This window comes from Argiope bruennichi, chromosome 3 (assembly GCF_947563725.1).
Source record: "Argiope bruennichi chromosome 3, qqArgBrue1.1, whole genome shotgun sequence".
NCBI lineage: Eukaryota > Metazoa > Arthropoda > Arachnida > Araneae > Araneidae > Argiope > Argiope bruennichi.
Genome location: NC_079153.1, coordinates 30,194,236 through 30,216,849, shown reverse-complemented (window position 1 = coordinate 30,216,849; position 22,614 = coordinate 30,194,236). Strand labels below are relative to the sequence as shown.

General features: G+C 26.6%; 1 protein-coding gene across 1 annotated transcript; it reads right to left on the bottom strand.

The window, feature by feature from the left end:
- Positions 1–12,228: 12,228 nt before the first annotated feature.
- LOC129964066 (sulfotransferase 1E1-like) lies at positions 12,229–21,172 on the bottom strand. Its single transcript, XM_056078738.1, has 6 exons — positions 20,653–21,172; positions 19,127–19,338; positions 18,394–18,520; positions 18,213–18,307; positions 17,923–18,094; positions 12,229–14,381 (listed from the first exon to the last, which is right to left on the bottom strand). Exons 1-6 carry the CDS (start codon positions 20,831–20,833, stop codon positions 14,269–14,271), a joined length of 900 nt encoding a protein of 299 aa, XP_055934713.1. The 5' UTR covers positions 20,834–21,172; the 3' UTR covers positions 12,229–14,268.
- Between the last annotated feature and the right edge of the window lie 1,442 nt (positions 21,173–22,614).

The following is a 22,614-nucleotide window of genomic DNA, read 5'->3' as shown; positions in this document are numbered from 1 at the left end:
TTTTCAACACGATTGATTAAAGATTCAATCATAGAAAATTAATTATGTTCATGGAAGTTTTAATGACCTCATTTATTAATTTTCACATTTATTGAAATTTTTTTTTCAATAAATGATTTATGAAACAGTACAGTATTAATTAAGATTTCTATGATGAATTTTATGTTAATTATATTTTAAAACTAATTCCTAATAACTATTTTAAAATTGATATATACTATATATATATATATATGCAGAAAATTTGCTACAATAATATTGTGTATTAATATATCATGGAATTTTAATAGATGGATAAAAACATATACATTTTCATGAATTTAATAAAATAAAAATTTAGAATTAACATATTAAAAATGCATAAAACTTGAAATTAAATTTGTCAGTTTATTAAAAGAAAAATCTCATAATATCTCTAGAGCCGCAAAATCTTATTCTAAACAATAGTTTAATAAGAAAAAATTACTATGATTTGCAAGTTACATACAGCAATATGAGCTGATTCTCTTATTATATCAGTAATATAAATTTAAAATTTTGAATAGCAATTTTTTGGATTTAATTTTTGGTAAAGGGAATGTTTTAATTACTATGAAACATTAAAAAAAATGGAAGAAAGGAGAGTGCAAAAATTTTGTACTTAATTTTGATGCATGAATAAAAATATATATGTTTCCAGAAAACTCACTTACTAAACAAAACGTCAAGTAACATATTCTCTAAAATATATGATATTTAAGGAGGTTTATATATTATTTTAATTAATTATAAAATATTATAATTATGGGCTTTGATCGACAAAGTTCTATAGAAAACTTTCTGTAATTCGTGTCATGCATATCTTATAATAGAATTATATGAATTATTACATTATTATAATAAAATTATATGAATAGTAGTATTCATATATTTCCATTATACGAAAAATCTATTATACTGTAATCTTTTCTACGAACTTAACAGGGAGGTCATAATTAATACGTAATTTTAATCTCTCTCATTTATGCTCTATTACTATTATTTAAAATGGTATTCTATTGAAAAAAATAATGGATAAGAAGTGGTTTGAGCAAATATTTTAATATTGCTACATTCCATATTTTTTTGCAGAAAATATCTGGATTCATTTTTAACTTACATAAATATGTAAATTTGTTATTATTAAATTATACCTTACTATTAAATTTTAGATTATGTTGAAAACACTTTTTGAAAAAAGGATGGAATATAGGTACATCGAAAAACACGAAAAAATTTAAACCCTATTGGCTTTCAACAACAATTCCTTAATTTTATTTTCACTCTTATCAGTTAAAATGCTGCAGAAATTAAATATGGCGATTATGCTAATTAGAATATCAGCAAATATTGAGAATCAATCAAATATGCATTTATGTTTGTTAACTAGTTTTTAACTACACTTTGCAGATTTTTTTTTTCATCTTTTCATTCGTAATAAAATGGGACTCATTTTTTGAGAAGACATAGCCCATTAAAAGCTATCTACAATGTCATCTGGTACCATCACGGCATTTAATAATATCACGAAATACTAATATTTTTCAAATGAACTATATTCAATTTCGAACGATTTCTTTTTAATGACTTCATGTTTATTAGGATTCACATACGTTTATCTATTGTGTTTTGTAAACTGATCAAAAAGTTTAATTAAAAAAACATAACCGTTAATGTCTTTCTTTTCTATTTCGCTAATTAAACGACTGCTAGACAGGAAGACTAGCAGGCTGAATATTATTTTTTATCAATCAATCAATATATAATTTAAAATCTGATTCTAAAATAATATTTGGAAAGAAGACAATGTAATTAATAATCTATAATGTAAGAAAAATCATTCAGCTATTACAGGATGGCTATTTGAAAAATTAAACGTTTACAGAAATCTCAGATTTCATTAAAAAGGTTCGAAAGCTGGTTTAAAATTAACCTAATTCTTGAAAGTTCCAGTTTTTTTAATATCTTACATGACGTTGTAGTTAAGTTTAAAAAAAAACACTTCTATTGAACAGTTAATTTGAAACAATTGTGAAATTTTCTTGACACTAATAACAATTTTTGATTATTTGAATTCCCAGAATTAAATCTGTGTCTTAACTCACTATGTTGTTAGATGTTTTTACCTGTTTTAACAAAACTTTCATAAACTAACGAAAATTACTAAAAAATCAGATAGAGCTTTTAACTATTTTTATTTAGCTGTAAATGTATACAAATCTCTTGTTTGTTTTGTGTTGCTCAAATTGTTTTCTCTCTGAATAATCTAAGATAACTTTTTTCATAGGCAAATTGACATTACTTGATTTTAAATCAACCATTAAAACATTATTTGTATTCGCTATCCGTTCTAGAATTTGTTGATAATTATCTGAAATCATGTATGAGGATTCCTTATCATCCCTTTTCCATGATGAGAGAGAGAAGAAAAAATCTAGACTCTAAATTAAAAAAAAAAAAAAGATATATTAAGGTACGTTTAAATAATATATTTAATGGAATTAAAATCCATTTTTTAATGATAATGAATCAACAGACATGAAAGATGAATTTATTGGCTATTTGAGTACAAATATTTGAGAGAATCTCTCGAAAAATGCTAATGTGTTGCTAAGGCAGGTTTTCGCGCTTTTAAAACGTTCGTGACAGAGAAAAATCTTTATTTCCGTATGGAAAGTGCCAAACAATGCAATGATGCACAGTAAAAGCGGCAAAGCTGTCATCAGTTTGATTGGACTTATTATTACCTGACACTTTACAGGAAGAGCGTGAGCATTTTTTTTTTTTTTTTTAATCTAAGTATCAAACAGCTGAAGTCTGTTATTTAATGTTCTCAAATAGAAATATTATCCTACATATATTAAATATTAAGACTATAAATAAATACTTTGGAAATAAATGCTTTGTTTGTTAGATCTATACAGATTATTCTGGTATATTTAAATTCAGCACTTTTATTCTCGTAGAGATTATCTCATCATTCATCAATAACTAAACCAATTAATTGCAACATGATAGAGTTTTTTTTTTCTTTCTTTCTTTATTTAAATTTGCTTTTATATAAAATTATTTAATTCATGTGAAAAATTTAATTATTATATGTTTCAAATAAAAACTGAAAAATGTTTTCTTTTAGAGTTTTATCACAAATACAATCTGTTGGAGAGTTAAGAGTTGTCTGTGTAATAATATTATACAGATTCATGTGTATAATGAATAATATCAAATAAAAATTATACTACTTGATACTGTGTAATAATATCAAATAAATTAATTTTTTAATAATTTGTTTCAATATTTAAAAAATAAGCAGAAAAAAATGCATTCAAACGTCCGTTTAACGGTTTTATTTTTACCTTTTCTCATATCTGTAATTTTAATAGATATTCTGTGATTGTTTCTGACACAACATTGGCCAAATGTGCCTTTTCCTTGCAATCAAACCATACAAAATAAACAAAAAATAACTGGAAAAAACGAATAAAAAATTTAATGACCTTGAATTACCTAATTAAAAGGCTTTAAATGGCATATTTTAGATGAAGTAAAAAAAATGCTTTATCACTTCCTTCCCCCCTCCCCTTTATTTACCTAACTAAAAGCTTGAAATATTACATTCTAGATGAAGAAGAAAAAGGCTTTATCACTTTTTTTGTGGTGTTACCTCATGACGTTCGTTACTTTTCTAGCAATAGTGTCCAAGAAAAGAATGAAATAAAAAAAATTTATAAGTTTTATTATTTTCTCTATTCATTTCATTATTTCGTCTCTATTTCTATATTTATGTCATATTGCTACGATTATATATTTCTTGGCCAGTTTGCGATTTGCGCTACTCAGATAAAAGCTGTACAACCAGATCCTATTATTGAAACAGATGGTAAAAAAGAAGCATTTGTATTTTCAGATAGATGAAATATATACTGAATAGCAGACTGAACATTCTACTCGAAGTGGAAGGTGTTCTTTCCCCCACTTAATTGAATTACTAATATATATATATATATATCAATCATAATGTATATTTCCAAGTCTTGAATATTTCCTTTTTGTGTGACATGATATTCATTAATTTCTGCTTTTATAACAGTTCATTTACTGAATAATAGTTCATTGGAAATATTTCTTAATTTCTACTTTAATAATTGTTCATTGGAGAATAGATTGATAATAAAACATTCCAAAATGAAGATATAAAAAGCTATGATAGTTTATAACAATATTCCATGCAATAAGAGGCATTTTGGCTGAAAAATATTTATTAAAGATAAGAATAACAAGCAGTAAAATCCAATGTGATTTATTAAATAGTATTCTTCATAATTTCAAACATATTTTCATCTAATAAATTTGTTACTGTAAAAAGACGGCAGAGTTGAAACACGCGTCCCCAGTCATTCCATGGTTCATGAGATAGTTGGGGACCTGTGGGTAATTGAGAACACGTCTGTAAGGAACAGTGGTAAATTTATAAATTATTTTTGAAAAAAATTTATAACGCTTAATAATAAATTTTGAATAACATGATTATCCCTTTACAAAAAATATAAGCTTCTTCTTAACCTCAAACCGTAGTTTAAGAAGTGAAAAAAAAGGAGGAAGATTACAACTCCAGCAAAACTTATATTCCAATTACTCTAATTGATCCTAATAAACACTAATTCAAACATGTTATCTTTAATCAGTTGTTCCGGCAAGAAGCACTGAAGCAATATACATAGTCAGAGATGTATCTATCTAAAATGACGCTTAGAACATACCCCCCCCCATTGTTCTTTTAACTTGAAATTTGCATATTTCCCTCACATAAAGCTTTTCGTCAGGAAATGGCTAAAATTGAGACTGCGAGCCAACCTATATAGTGATATGAAGAATATTTATGAACTAATATGACTTAATGTTACAAACTATCCGCTTTCGGCGACTAGCTGGTTCACTTATCAAATTACTTATAATATTTTCATAATGTGATAATTAATTTATCACATTATGAAAATATTAATTAACTTTAATTTAGTTATTGAATTATTTCCAACGCGCTGAAAATATCAATTGCTGCAAACATTCAGGAAATGAAATGAAAAATAATTAAAAAAAAAATTAATACAAATTTTTACATGTTATCAGAGAGTTGATAATATGTAAAATCCGAGTTTTTTTTCTTCTTGGAAACCACATTCCACCATTCGGAATACGGGATAACAAAAGAGCGATTTTGCCTTCAAGCCCATATATTGACTCTTTCGCAGTTTTAATCATTTTGTAATAGAGCGATATGGGAACGCGGGGTTAAATGATTGGGAAAACGCACAGATGTTTGCTGACAATGGAATGTGTAATATGTAAATCGGAGATTACTAATCTTTAAAATCATTACAGCCTTAAAGTTCGACATTTTTTAATCCATCATCACAATTACACGTAGAAGAAGAGTTTTTTTTTTTTTTTTTTTTTCTTTTCCCATGAGCGCCTGTTTAATGGGAAACGCCTTTGCAATGGAAATGTCTGTTTGCTACATATGCCGAGCTTAAGTCCCTACAGGTCGCCATTGTCGAAATAATTTAAGAAGGGTATTGGAGTGACGGGAGGGGGGGGGAGAGACTAATTCTTAACGGTCACTGTCAAACCTTTAATTCGTAGATTAGACACTACTCACTTCGGAATGACAACGTTTGCATAATTATTTTTTTTTTATGTATTAAAGTAAGGTCATATATAAAGTGGGGGGAAAAAAGCTAAAAATACTTTTGAAAATTGATCAAAGATTAAATGTAGCAAGTTGATGTAAGGTAACTGTAAAATATACTCAGTATTGTAATCGATAGCTACTTTTTTGGGGAAAAAAATGGACATTAAAGATTCTGAGGAAAGAAATAAAATGGTTAGCAAACCAAAAAGATTTAAAGATGCTGCCAATGATGATGTTGACAAATTCAGCCAAAGCTAATTTCCATCAGATGAGAAAGCAATTCTGCCTATAAGTGGACTAATGATTTCTGAAAAATTGAAAAAATTCACTTCTTTGCGAGGCAGCAACAATTTCAAAGCCAGCTTATTTCCTTCCTTGAATGTCACGGAAATGTTTTTAAAATCATGGCCGGTAAAAGGAAGAGGAAAAAAAGAAAGAAAAAAAAAAAAAAAAAAAAAAAAGCCCCTGTTAATATTTTCTCATCCTGGAAAAGATAAGAAAAAAAGAGTAGGTGGAATGATGATTACAGTACAGATAAAAGTGGCTTGTTCTATCGGTTGATATCACACAAAATGCATTTTATAACAAGAAACTGTAAGGGTAAGTAGAAATCGAAAATGTGGCTGACATTCTTGCTACAATGTCTTGTAGTATTGTCTTGTTCAAACGCACCCATTGAAAATTACCCAACCAAGATGCTTTAAAAAATGACAAGAATTTATCAATTGATCATAAGGCAAATAAAAAAAAAACCTGGGTGAAGGAAGATACCTCCTATAATTGATTATTTGATGTTAATACAGACATGAAGAAAAAGAAGAACGTTGCTTTCTTGATTAACAACTACACACCTCACAAACTTCTAGATTTGAAAAATCTAGAAATGTTTTGTTTCCTACCAAATGGCATGCCATTTCCACATTTCGAGGCATCATCTACTATTTCAAGGGATCTATCGAAAAAGATTATTTCAGAAGCAGTCTGAGTGATCTGCAATCAGTGTAACAAACTCTCAAACCTACGAGCAATTGATATAAATAAGTATGTGAATAGGTCTATGTAATTATGTGACAGCATCCGAGATTATATGAGAAATTTTTATTTTTTGAAGGAATAAATAAATAAATCAGCAAAACACATGCTAAACAAATTATATGCTAGCACATACACAATTCAAATTCCGGATTATCAAATTCGTTAACACCTTGAATTTGAAAAGTTTTTATTATCGTACTCACAAGGTTAAACACTTCATTTAATACCCAGAAAACATTTTCTGCACACAAATAAAAGTCAATTTTATGATATAAATACATTTTAATCTAATTTATGTCTTAATTAATTTCTAAATTTTTATCTTAATTTAGCCAATGTTAATTTCATTCTAAAATGGTCTCTTTTATTTCCTAATCCAATGCACATTTTTTTTATTTAATTAATAAAATTGATCACTTTAGCAGGTTCTCACGCTCTGAGAGAAGGGATAAAAATCTTTGACCCTTAAAACATTCCTTACAAAATACCTAAATTTCCCTATCCTAAATCTACACTAATCCCTGTCAAAATCTCATAATAAAATCATTTAAGGGGAAAATGTGGGCCTCTTCTGCTCTTGTATCGCGATGTAGACTGCCGTCAGTTTTATCATCGCTTCTTGTATATAATATGCCTCCAGTGATGAAATAGTTATAAAATTTTAAAAATTTCTTCTTCTATTCGGTCAAGTAACTGCTTAAAAATATTATATATATCAACGAAGTCCATTTTCATTACAATTTAATTTATGATGAATTTGATTTATTATTCTTTCAAACAGAGTGCTATAATTTGTTTTCAAAGAAAACGTGCTTTCAGAAATACATCATTTGCTTTGATTTAAAAATTTTTTTCAATATTAAATCTGCTAACTTTTAATTTCCTACATTTAGTTTTACTAATTGATTCATTCCTCCTTTCCCAAACAAGTGATAATAAAATATGATTCCCGGTTACATTAAAAAAAATACAATGAAAAGACATCAATATTTTAGAAACGATATTTTCGAAGAGATTATCGGACTTCTTTACACATATACATACATACATACAAGGAAAATGGATATTGATTAATAAGTAAAACTAAAAAGAAAGTGTACAAAACGTTATATGATACACATATGAAAACACTTTTTCAAATGCAGAAATATAATTATGAAAATTGTGGTATACCCTTTTTTAAAATTTAAAGAGGTGTCGTTCGAAGAATACATTAAAAGTTTTTGCTTTCTTTTCTAATTATCGGAAAATGTGTTGCAAAGCTTCTGCACGTTCATTCTTTGTCACCATGGTGATACTGACGGTTTTCTAATCTATCGTGCAATGAATAAATGCCATAAATAAAAAGGGCTGTAAACATATTTATCACGATGAAATAATTAATACGGATCCAGATAGCCTCATTCTTTAGGCTTATTACAGTAGCTCTGATACAGAAGCAGATTCGCTGGCCAATGAGACGATTTATTTAGAAAACTATGAATCCAAGTGACGCTCTATCTAAACATTCACAATGTCGAACGAAAATTCAACCGATTTCCAAGCAATCGACAATGAATACTGAGAAAAAGGATGTTTTTAAATACATATTTATTTTATTTCGCATATGCGGTATACTTGAAATCGATCACCGGTTCAACAAGGATTCTTCAGGTAGTACTTGTAAAGTTTTTATGCTATGCTCAAATATTCTCCTTATTCTTTTTATAATTATTACCACCATTTCAAACTTGATGCTTGTAAATGATTTATCAGCCTCCAGAGGTAACATAGCGATCTTCATTACTTCTTTGGCACACAGAATGGTTTTATGCTTGAAACGGAGTGAATTACGGAGAGTAAGTTCCCATGTAAATGATTTATCTGAAAGCTGGAATCTTTCTTCAGGAAATCGAGAGTGTAAGATTATCATACTTTCTTTGTTTCTCTCAATTTTATTCCATCTTTTTATTGCCGTCACAACTATAATCAACCTGTATTCATCCTCGTTTGATTTATTGACATTTAATATTTCTTCAGCATTTCCTGTTTTGAAATTGCTCATAATAATCATATTTTCATTTGTTTTAAATCATTTCATGATGCTACCAGTGTGTATATTTGCAATGTACTACAGTGTTGTTTGTCAACGTCTATATAATATCGTGAAAAGTTTCACGAAGTCCCTACAGCAAATTTCTACGCTAAATTATACAAAAACTTTGAAGCAGTATTCAAATATCAAGGCGTTAGTAGAAGAAAGTGATTCTAAATTGTCTCTTTTAATGTTAACATCATGTTTATACTTTGCATGCGTCATGTATTTTGGTGTTACAACTGTGATTCATCCCGAAGATTATGGAAAAGATGGAGAGTATCTATCACTTCTGTCGGTGTGGACTTTGTTTGGAATAAATTTTGCAGCTTTCGTTGGGGCAACAGCAACTGCATGCTTGGTTTATGAATCATCGTCATGTATGTGGGACAGAATTAAAGATTTAATAAACTCGGAAGAAGATCCATCAGCGTCTCAACAACGTTTTTTGTCTATGACCGAAAAGGAATTGAGTATGACTGTGTGGAAAATAACTTCTGTTAAAAGAAGCTTTATATTCGGAACTCTGGGAACAATTTTAACTTATTGCATATTAATAGACGGCCTTAGTAAAAAATAGTCGAGGTCATTTATTCAAACAAATGACTTATGAATAACTGGATTCGCTACTACATCATCATTTATATTAAACATGGAATTTTCAATTCCACTGCTGTTTCGTCATTCCATTCTTAGATTAGTATATAAAAGCAAATTTTAGAGAATGTAGAGGTTATTAAAACGAGATGTAAAAATATATTTTGCACTAGATTTAAGAAGATTTACAGAAGCAACTTTATGTGATAATTTTCATCATTTAATTATATTCTGCTTTCACTCGAATCGTGGTGTAATAATTAATTTTTAATTCATTTAAATATAGACATATACCTCTAATAAAAAAAAATCTTAAATGAAGATAAAAAAATATTTTCCATGTTGTTTAAATCACCAAATGTACTGCTTGAAAAAAATTATGAAAACTTAATTTTTATAATAATCATATTTAGTATTATAATTTAATTATATATATATATATATATATATATATATATAAAACTAAATATAATTACATGATCATTATAAAATTATACAAAAAAAAGTAAATAATACTTATAATTTTTATAATAATCATTATGGTACTAATAATCATATTTAATAAAATATTCTCAACATACTAACATTTAAAAAGAAAAAAAAAATTCTACTTCTGTGACAAAACTAACCTATGTAGCTTTCAATTTTGATTTAGACATGACCTAAGAATTCTAAAAAGACATTTCTTTACAGGAAACAATTTTGCACATTAAAAAAAACTATTATAACCATTAAATACATTCTAAAATTGCTCAAATATAGATTTTACTCTAAAACATTATCCGTCCCCCATCCAAAAAGAAAACAATTCATATGTAACTTTCAGAATGTAAAATTATCAGCACAACTTAACATAAGGAAACTGCTCTGCTTTCAATATTATCAGCTATTTTTTGGATAGAATTCCAAATTCACTGTATATGAAAATGCAAGCATAAAAGTTCTATTGCTTGCTTTTGAGGAATAGTTAAATTTTTATAGATAATAAGCAGTTATCTATAATGCTCTATATAGAAAGTATGAATGTTTCTAATGCATGTGTGCACAATATTGATCTGCATATAGAAGGTCTAGTATGAAGTCAGAGTTGGATCAAGTTCTATATAGGCACTTAGGAAATGCAAATGTTTGAATACTCCTTTCCCTCTCACATATTTCAAAACCAGTTTTTTTAATTTACTTTATTATAATCTGCTTTTAAAAAAATAAATATTGTCCGACTCATATTATGAAACATTTAATCAAGAGTCGTTTTCGAAAGTGTTGGTTTCATAATTTAAAAAAATTTAATTGAAAAGCAATTACAAAATTGTAAATTAATTATAAAATAATTTAACACATCTAAATACAAAATTTGCCAGAGTTGTAGGATTATGCAACAAATAAATAGAAAAGTAAGTTGCTCCATGCTAATTTACAAGTAAAATTCAAAAAATTGAAAAAGTAATTTGAACGAGTTTACAAACCTTGAAAATAGTATGAAAGCGGTAAAATTAAATTGCCCTGAAAATATTGACAACAACAACAATAATAGAAATAAGCTTCCTCCCCACAAAAAAAAAAAAATGTGGAACTATAGGCAATTGCTTTTACCTATTAGATCAATTGGACATGTAAGTACGGACTACAGTTTCATCATCTTCCAATAGCAAATTGTTAAGTAAAATGCTAACATGCTGTAATCCTAAATACTTTAAATTTGATTTCTCTCTCAACTACAACAATATTTTAATATCATTATATTCTGACTTTATTCTCCACAAAATTCTTTAAATTTCTGTACTCATACAATTATTTTATAATAAGATATATAACTTTTTTATACACATATACCTTCAAGGGTGGCAATGTGCACTTCAGATGATTTTTTAAAATTTTAATTAATTAAAAATTAAGCTGAATTTTTTTTCCCATGATAATTTTCAAAAATATTATCACACAATAATGTATTTTACACCATTTCAAAATTTTAAAAAATCTTTTCAATATTACTAATTTAATAGGCATGTAAATTTTTGCTGAAATTCAGCAATTTAAAAATATTTATTTTTCAATTCCTACATTGTTGCCCTGAAGTTTAAACTATTTTCATTGTTGAAAGCTAAAGAACAAGCTTTCTCTTTAATATCTATGTAGTTTATAAATCATATAAAAATGAAATTACAACATCGCAAAATTTAGAAAATAGATGAACTGGATATTTGTGTTTTTAAAAGTGCCATTTTGTCATGGGTCTGCTTGCCATTAGAAAAATTCCTGTATGCAATAATGAGAAAATATTTAAGTCTTCTAAGATAATGTGGCTTTAATGTCTAATAGTTTGATGGAATCATGGACATGAAAACGATTATGAAGTTATATGAAAACGATTTTATTGGAATTAAATACAATTCATATCCTCGGCTAACATTTCACCAAATGCGATTAGCAAGGTAAAAAAATAAGCATCAGTGCAGCAGCTCAGCTAGGTTGTTGGTAACTTAAAGCTAAAATTTTAATTAAAAAATATTCTAGTTGTAATATGATAAGTTGGCATTAATTTTCAAAATATTATCTCAATATATATTACATGTATTGTTCTGAACCTACTGGGTTTCTCTTTTGAAAACTTGTTGTAATAATTTAAGTTTCTGATTGCAGAAACAAAATTCATAAACAAGCAAAATTTTGTGGAATTTATGTCATAACAATATTTATATAAATTTACCTTCTTTCCATTAGAAATGTTTTGATACAATTTTTGTTAACTTCAACAAAAAATTATTCAATGAAATTAATAATTTGAAGACTATTTGAATCACATTTTTATTGACTGTATAATTTTTGATTAATAATAAATATTACATATAAAATATATTTCTTGAATATTAATAAATACCAGAATGCACAAAGGTATATATTTTATCTCTGTACAAATAAAAAAGAATATAAATCTATATGCTAAATAGAAATAGAGTATAAAATTATATGAATATTTAAGTAAAATAACATCTTTCCATAAGGGTAATGCAATCGCTCTGCATGGTCTCGAAATCTGTTACCCAGTGGTTATGAAAAGGAAGGTATCAGTATCTCAATAGTTGTCAAAGGCACAGTATGCACTCAGTATATTTGAAGAACGAATATACTTTTGAATGCGATTAGCAAGGTAAAAAAATAAGCATCAGTGCAGCAGCTCAGCTAGGTTGTTGGTAACTTAAAGCTAAAATTTTAATTAAAAAATATTCTAGTTGTAATATGATAAGTTGGCATTAATTTTCAAAATATTATCTCAATATATATTACATGTATTGTTCTGAACCTACTGGGTTTCTCTTTTGAAAACTTGTTGTAATAATTTAAGTTTCTGATTGCAGAAACAAAATTCATAAACAAGCAAAATTTTGTGGAATTTATATCATAACAATATTTATATAAATTTACCTTCTTTCCATTAGAAATGTTTTGATACAATTTTTGTTAACTTCAACAAAAAATTATTCAATGAAATTAATAATTTGAAGACTATTTGAATCACATTTTTATTGACTGTATAATTTTTGATTAATAATAAATATTACATATAAAATATATTTCTTGAATATTAATAAATACCAGAATGCACAAAGGTATATATTTTATCTCTGTACAAATAAAAAAAAGAATATAAATCTATATGCTAAATAGAAATAGAGTATAAAATTATATGAATATTTAAGTAAAATAACATCTTTCCATAAGGGTAATGCAATCGCTCGGCATGGTCTCGAAATCTGTTACCCAGTGGTTATGAAAAGGAAGGTATCAGTATCTCAATAGTTGTCAAAGACACAGTATGCACTCAGTATATTTGAAGAACTGCAGTATCATATTTAACTAACATCCAATGAAACATGATTGTCAGAGCAAACTGAGCTAAAATCTTAGGAAATAGAAACAACAAACTGTATGATGTATGAAAAGAGCAGAGCACCAGCCTTTAAGACAGTGCACACAAAAAAATGATAAGATAACATATTTAAAGACAATAGAGAATAAAAAACAAAGAAAACTGATGCACAGAGAAAACTCAAAACATATAAAGGCAAGCAAAATTGATATTAGTTACAATTTTAACTATCAGTCACATCTAGGAATATCCTCAGCTGTCAAAAGATAATCAAAAATCCATAGCAAAGTGGCAACTTGTAAATCTTTGAAAGCATCCTGTAATGTCAATAATACATAGTTCACTAAGGCTAACCTCATGCAAATAGCAGCAAGTCATTTGGTACAACAAATCAATATTCAACTAAATTCAGAAAAATGGGTGTACTTATATCTGGTTAAAATCAGAGAAGCTTTTATCCCTGAATGCCTTTTGCTGAGTGCAAAACAATTTAGGTGGCTGCCTATATGTGTGAGGCAGGATATTTTGGCCCACTTATTATTCCATAATGGAAGATAATATCTGTGGTAATTTCTGGAGATTAACGGTTTTCTCAATATCAGAATGTACTTATCTACATTGAAGGCATGTTTAAAATATGATGTTAAGAAGTAGGAGATGTGATCTGGCTCCCTTAATTTCTTAAACATTTACAAGGATGCTGTATTCTATTTTCAATCAAATTATCAAAATTAAACATTGCAGTGCGAGAGGAAGTGGTTTCATATTTTTTTGTGCATGAGAACTACAAATCTATCCAACCTCACATGCAATGTGTGCTTTATTTAAGGGTGCTCATATTCATAAATTTATAAAGATTTTTATTTACTTCATAACTGTTCATATTTTTTTTTTTTGAATCACTGTACAACAATCAATCAAATTAAAAGCATTTCAAAATAGTATATGTTTCTTATTAAAATAATAATATCAATTATGCATAAATATTTAGAGTTCATATGTATATTGCAAACCAGTATCTTTCAACATTTCATTAATCTTTATATCCAACTTTTGGATCATGTCGGGAGTGAAATAATTCTTCCAATCACCAGTTTGCCCTGCAATAAAATTTGCATAAAGAATAATCAGAATTAAGAATAATTTTATAATTCCAAAAATTGAGATTTATCATTAATCATTCCCAAACTCCATTATGAATTTCAAACATATACAAATAGCAAGTATTTTTTTCCAATTACTTTTAGCAGACAGAGTTTAAGAAGTAACTCTGTCTGCTAAAGAAGAAAAAAAAGAAAAAGAAACTTAATCCTATTAGCATAAAAAATAAACATAATCCATAAAAAATAAAACATTATCTCTATATATCATAATTACGAAACAGTACATAGATATAAATAATAAAATATAAAATGTAAAAAATCACCTCGATATCCAAACATCTATGTAAAAATGGCAAAAATAATTGTTCATAATTTGTTCATTAAAGTTACAGATACTAATGTGAGAAGCAATAATAAAATAGTAGAAAAGTGATTTAGAAAAATTTTAACCATAGTAAAAAAACAGAAAGTATTAAAAAAAATTCTAAATGAAAATTTTGTGGTATTCAGACAAATTTATTGTAATTACAGCCATGAACTTTGGCATAGAAATAATCTTAATGATGATTTATTACACTTTGAGGATTGAATGTTAAATATGAGACATTTTGAGTGGTTTTGGCTTTCAGTTGTTTCATTCGCAGATACCTGACTGTAGTGTTGTTTCTTATGTATAATACAAAAATACACAAAATACAAATAAAAAAATGCAAAATCTAAAATTTCTACATCTGGCATTCTACTTTCATTTATACTTGCATATTTCTTTTATGTAATAATTACAGCATTTCACCCTAATTTAATACAATGTCTTTTTTAAAACCTTTTTGTATATGAACTACACACACAGAAAAATATTACAAGTGTCGAAAAATTTAACTTCAAGATTTTAATTTCCCAGTGAGCGAAGCAACAAAATATATTTTTGGAATTACATCTATCAATAGGAGCAAACTCAGAAAAGTACTGAGACAGATGGATAGATGAAGCCCTCTGAAATGTAGATATGAATTAAATTTTGTAGATTAAAAGGTTGAATAAATAAGAATAGGTTAATTAAAATAAATTTGACATATTTTAGCTAGAGTGGTATTTGCAGAATTCAATATGAAAATTTTTAGTGACAGTTGGATTTTGAAAAGTTTTGATGTTTATAATTCAGCTTTAAACCCATGCATCCTAATAAGAATGGTATTTTTTACAAATTTTACAGGATTTTTCAAAAGAAGTGCTTATTTCATAAGTAGGTCTCTAAAAAATATTTCAAATAAGAACCCCCGCCCCCCTAATTTGTAATATATTCATTTTATCTGCAACATAACAATATCTTATGATATAAATGGGCTTTTCTATCATATTTTTTCATCTGAATGATAAGATCAAACTCTCTGTAATAGATCAATGAAAGTAAAAAAGAAATTTATTATTTTCTATACAATTTTTGCTCAATCTCTAATTTTATATAATTTCATCCTAAGTTAAGTGGGAGAGGGAAGGAAATGTGACTCAGAAGGAAATGCAATTTAATAAACAGTTAGCTATAAATAAATATTATATAATTATGCAATGTGCAATTACAAAAATAGTAAATAGAATATTTAAAAAAAAAAAAAAAAACACTTTAGTGGGTGTCTTTATAAGACAGGCAATTTAAATTCAGTCTTAACCTTTTGACCAAATAATTGCCAATATTATATATTTATACTAAATTCAAACTTAAATTGCAATTCAGTATATACAAATTTGACTTTCTTATACAAATATATATGTTTTAAACTTGATGATGCATTGCTTACCAAATTTCAAATAAGTATTAATCCAGTTTATTATGTTCAGTCATTGTTATTTACCTAGATAATTTAATTGTAATTATATTCAGGTATAATTTCCCTTTACCAAATGAAAATCAACAATTAGATGATTCCTTTTGTTTAGATAGATTAACATCCCATCTTGAAGTTAGAAATGATTTATTATATGATAGACTTTATTGTTTTCAGATGCAATCAGATAATGAGCACAACATCAAAATTAACATCTTCCTCTCTTCTATGCTGCCATATAACATCAATGTGAGAATGCTTGAACCTCACAGAGTTTGATTTAGATCACTTAGACGCAATAGGATTTTGGAAGAATCAAGTTTTGAAACAAAGATGCTGATATCAGGCCACTGTGTCAATATGTTTCGAATCTGGACTTGCTTATAAAATAATAAAAATATATTTCACAACTTACATAAGGTGTATATTTGTTACATTTGGAATAATAATAATTTTAACAACATACAGTGATATATATGCAGCATGATTTTGGTAGATATATGCTTGAGAAGATGATACATTTGAACTTTGTTTCATTTTATCACAGGAGACAAAATTTGTAATGAAGGTGAAGATGATATTCGCACTAGAACACAAAAGCAAAATAACAGAAATTTTTCTCTTTGATTTTACCATGAGATTCTGAGAAGGATTTTTTTTGGCATATGTTGACATAGGCAAGGAAATGACAGAGATGCATTGGTATTAAAGATTTTTATCCGTTTGCTCATGACTAAAGAAATAATGGAGTCAGCCATTTTTTAAAACACATATTAAAAATAATTAAATTAAAAGTAGGAACTGGATCAGAAAATAAGAGAAAATTTTAGAATGAGGTAACATGGGCTAATTTAACATAAAAATTAGGAAATTAATTAGGATTTAAGTTAGAGAGCCAATGACCAATGATATGGAGGGTTGTTGGGAAGTGCCTAGGCTCTGTGGCCTTTAATCTTCCGCTCGACTGAAATGATGAATGAGTAACAAACAACTTATGTTGAGCATAAATATTGAGCATAATTAACCATTTAGGATTTTATAAAAAAGCTTCAGATAGGTTTAAATGTAGCTAAAACTTGGGAAGAAACTTAACGGGAATTGGAGAAAGAAAGAAAAAAAAAAAAAAGGAATTAAATAATTTTAAAAGTAGATTTTTTTATTTGTCCTATAGTATTCATTGGCTATCGGCAGGTAAGGTAATCACATTGGCAGGTGGGGAATTTAAATTAGTGAGATAACATCACACACACACACACACACACAGATCAAATTATAAAAATATATGAATTTTGAATTTAAGTATTACACTGCATTTTAAATAACACAATTCTAATTTAATGCAATTGTTAATATTTTGAAGAAGAATGTACTATTGCTTCATATATTTGGAAGAAAAATTAATCACTTTTTATTATTCTGCCAATAATAAATTTCATTAGGAACCAATTATTTTTGTAATTACATACAGTTTTGATTTATCTCAATTACAAGAAACTCATAAATCATTAATAAATTCCCAGTAATCATTGGCCATCAGAAAATTCTAAAACTTATTTTTGCAAAAGATATTACTGTAAAAATTATTACTGCAAAGATATTACTGTAATTCATTTAATTAAATTGTAATTAAGTTAATTGTAAAGAAATAAAATAAATGAACAAAACTATAAATAAAAAGATTATACGGCAAATATTTATCTATAAATAGAACTGACCTTTACGAAAGAAAGATCCCTTGCTACCAACAGTTGCATCTTCAGGTAATACAACACTTTCTTGTTTTGCCATACTTTTGAATTCAGTGTGTTTTTTGATTGAATTTAGTTCCTCATCACTTAAATTACGATCCAAGAATTCAGCTATCTTCTTAAGATTGCTGGTAATATCCTAAAAATATAACGAGGTATTTTCTTTTACAAAAAGAACAGAGTATTATATATATATATATATAATATATATATATATATAGATAGATAGATAGATATAAATTGGAAAAATATTTTACCCTTTTCAAATCTTCATAGAATAAAAATAAAACATTTTTGTCATTTCTGTGATTCCAAAATTCCAAATTATGCAACAGGAAAGGACTGTAAGTAGCTAAAAAATATTTATACAAGTTTTTAACCATCAACATATAAATTACATGAAGGAAATTATTTTACAACAAATTCATATTATCTTACTTCGATCCAAGAGAAAACGCTGGAAAAATTGTTCAAAATTTCCCTTGTATTGGGTTTCTTTGAGCATACAAGCAAAATGGTAATATGAAACTGCAACATCTCTAGGATTTCTTGTAATATAGATCATCTAAAAGAAAATTTCAAAGTGAAAAAATTTTAGAAATGTAATTATAATTATACTAACATTCAAAATGATTCAAGCACAACACTCTAAAACAGATAACAAAATTTTTTTAAACTTTATAAGCATTAAAATGATTAAGTACATACATTAAATTTATTGCTTGGATATTGGATTAAAAAAACTTTTATTTAAATTTTCAAAAATAATATAAGAAGCAATTTTAATCACAAAAAATTCTGATCATTAGTTAGTTCTGTTAAATATATATTTATCTTAAATTGCAACCAATTTCTTTTCTTTTTTAAAACTGATACTGCATTTTTAATTGATATAAAATTTTTGAAAGAAAATCGTTGCCTCACATGTTTGGATACCAACAATAATCTGTATTTAGATAAAAAAAAAAAAAAAAAAAATAACTTACAAGTTTTTAAAGGGCAATGAATCACTGACTAGTTTAACTATAATGAATTTTAAACATGTCTTTAATATATAAATACAAAATCATTTTTTATTAGTTATAAATTAACTTGTACTGACTTCTGACAATTTTAAAGTAATGACAATTTTTTTTTCAAAGTTAAGAAATAGTTAAATATAACAACCTACTTTGCATTGCTTCTGTAAAATATCTTCAGGAAGGCAAGAATAAGGCAAATGAGTTTTAAGAAGCCTTGGTGAATTCATGTTTTTCACTTCATTGAAATTAGTTTTTGAATGTTCAATATAAGGGAATCTTTTGTCTAGACTTAAATTGCGAGCCGAGTTGATATCCACATTACTGTGAATGAGATAAACAATTTCTTGAAGCCAAGTTGTACCTATTTCAATAAAAATGAATGAAAAATATTTAATCAAATACAATTCAAGTATAAAAAGTAGTAATATGTATTCATATTACAACAGGATTATATAACAACAATATACAAAGAAAAGGAAAATAAAAAAATTATATTCCAATTTCCATACTACTTTACCGAAATAACAATATAAAAATTATTATCTAAATTTTTAATCTATCACAGTGAGCATGGTTTTATGCATAGTCAACACTATCATAATTAAGCACAGACATAACAGTATAGTCAGCACTTCAGTTCTAAGTATTGTTCCAATACAATAGTACACATATTTTTTACTAAATTATGAAGTAATTAAATAATAACTTAAATAAAATTAATTAAATATATAAGTTTTAAATTCAGTTTTTAGACAGGTAATGTTAATAGGTGTAAAAGATTTTAAGGAAAAAAATAAAATAATATATACAAATTAGACAAAATTTAAAAATCAATAAAATACACAAAATCTAATTTAAGCATATTGAGAACTACAATTATATTTCTAAAGAAATTATAAGGCAAAAATAACTATTTCAAGGACAGAAAAAAAAAAAGATTTAACATTATTAAACAAAAGGAACAGATGAAATACGAGCAAAAGATTAAGGCAAATTTGAATGCACTTTGTGTTTATCATTTGGATATTAATTAATTCTATAGTATGAAAAGAAAAAAACTTCTAAAATTTAAAGAAAAGTAAATCTGTTTGTAAATGATACTAAAAAAAAAGTATTGTAAAGTCTTTTTACAGTAAATTATTGATTTAATTTTATGTATATCAAAGAACTTTAAAGTAAAATGGGATTAAAGAAATTACAGTTTATTATATATGCATATACTTTTTGATTAAAAGAATGGCAGAAATATTAAAATTCAAACAATAAATGAAAGAATCCCTCCCCCCTCCTTTTTGCATCTATTTTTCTATGAAAAAGAAAAGACAAATCTGTTTTAATTATAAAATATTTGATGTATAAAATATTTAAAATATTAATATATCAATAATAATTCCTTATATGTTTGACATGATTATTATCACAAACTTACATTTGAATCATTCAGTATGCAATATTACAAGACTATTAACAAAACTACATCAAAATAACACAGGAAAAAAAAATCCACAGAACTTGTAAAACAGGATAATCTTCTAAATCGTACATAAAACTACAATTTTGAAAATTTTATAATGAACATTCAATGGATTATTACCGATCAATGATAGTTTATTGACGATTAATGATAATTTAATGACTATTGTATTTAATACTTATAACATTCAAAATTATATACCTGTTTTTGGATAGGATACAACATAAATATCATCGCTTCTCGCTTCATAAGTGCTGTATTCTTCTTTTATAAACTTAATTGCAAAGGACGGAAGAGAAAATTCATTACACAAATATACATCAAAAGATTCTGCCAACTTTTCATCCTTGGGTAAAGTTGAAAACTGGAATTTTGCAGTCATTTTAAAAAATATTTTAACTCTTTAAAGCAGTCAAGTCGGAAAAATACCTATGCGTTTACCCGTTGAATTTTAAAATAACTGGTAAAATAATCAATGAACCAGTTTCTGGTTTATCACGTAACATACGTTAAGTAGGGTAATCAGGGGAATTGACCTGAATTAGAAAACCGTTTCGTAAATTATTTTCGGCAATAAATAACTTTATTCAATAATTATGGATCCATTCACCTGATATTTTTTTAGAATATGCATCAAAATTTTTAACTTTACATCGAATCGAGCAATCGCCGCCACACAGAATGATTATGCTTTTTGTATGTTGTTTTCGTTTCTCTTGTTTATTCTCTTGATTGATTGTTTTAGCAAAAATGGCTATCATCCTAAGGTTATATATATAAAAAAAATGAGCAATTCTAGAAAAATGCTCATTTAGCGAGAATCTTGTTAAAAAGATTTTTTGAATCAAATCTTCAAAAATATGATAAATTGGAGTTTAAAATCACCTTCATTCCAGAATTATATGTTGAGTTTTTTAAATGATTCAAGAGAATATGCTGCATGATATTTTGCTGGAAACAGATATGATGACATTAGAGATGCATAATCCACGATTTTTTTCAATGCTAATATCTTTGCTATTGTTATTACATTATTATTATTAAATATTTCTTTCAAATAATTTCTATTTCAATTACACTTTTAACTAAAAAAATGTCATTAACTACTATTAATACTTATTTTATTTATTTAAGTAAGGTATGATTGAATTTATTTATTGAAGTTTTATTTTAATATATTAAAACCCTTTACTCAATTCATTTATTTATGTAAATAAAGTGTTTTCTAAAAAAAAATGAAATAAAAAAATATCATTTCTTTAACGTTTGTTTTTCAGTTTTATATTCTGTCAGCAAATGGCAGCACAAAATGGGTTGTCATAAAGTTAAATTCTTTTCAGAAGGAGGAATAATTACGAATATCTGGGTAATAAGATGTGCTGAAAGTTATTTTTGTGGGAAAAGAGCCACCATTCCTGTTGATATCGCTTATTTTGATAAGTTGGGTTCATGTTGACTATTTCTGCGCAAATATACGCTTTTTCATTTCAAGTTATATTTGAATCTCTTGGAATTTAAAACTAATTTAGTAGAATTTTGCTTTCATGAATATTTTTTAAAGATATTCTTTTAATTACTTTTGGAGATTTGAAAGATAAACTTTTCAAGCATTTCTGTTTTGAGAAGTTATCAAAGCTTAGCAGACTGTTAAAACTTCGGCCATGGAGATGGAATTGATGGAAAAAATTGTAGATTAGATATGCCTGCTATAAAAGTTGAAGATTGCAATATAGATGCGTCTGTGGTAATATTGTCTGTGGTAATTATTGGTCGAGAAACACATGTTAAGAATATGAGTAGCATAGCTATTTTGTACAAGATGTTTTCTATTTAGAGTAATTATACTTTAACTATTTTTTCATTTGTTTTAAACTTTTGGTTTTGAAATATTGATTTTTACTTTTTAATAGCATTTTCTAATGTGGTATTTCTCCTATTTCTCCATTAATATAAAATAAAACGTTATTTTCTCAGTAGAATAAATTTCTTGATCGTTTGCTTAATACTTTTGTCTAATCTATATTGCGTCAATGAATTCTTGATAATTGTTACTTAATTATTGGGTTACTTACCAGCTGGGATGTCTTGGGTTTCTGGTAATAAATTCCGTTTTTCCCCCCTTCTCTCCCCTTTCTTTCTTTGACGGCCTGTTTAGCTTCCCGA

What these genes read in the sequence shown, in the direction of transcription:
- LOC129964066 (XM_056078738.1), bottom strand. Translation starts at nt 20,833, where the DNA reads ATGACTGCAAAATTCCAGTTTTCAACTTTACCCAAGGATGAAAAGTTG. An exon ending in GCGTTTTCTCTTGGATCGAA is followed by an intron (nt 18,308 to 18,393) that starts GTAAGATAATAT and finishes AATATTTTTTAG; the next exon opens with CTACTTACAGTCCTTTCCTG. An exon ending in GGGATCTTTCTTTCGTAAAG is followed by an intron (nt 14,382 to 17,922) that starts GTCAGTTCTATT and finishes ATTTTATTGCAG; the next exon opens with GGCAAACTGGTGATTGGAAG.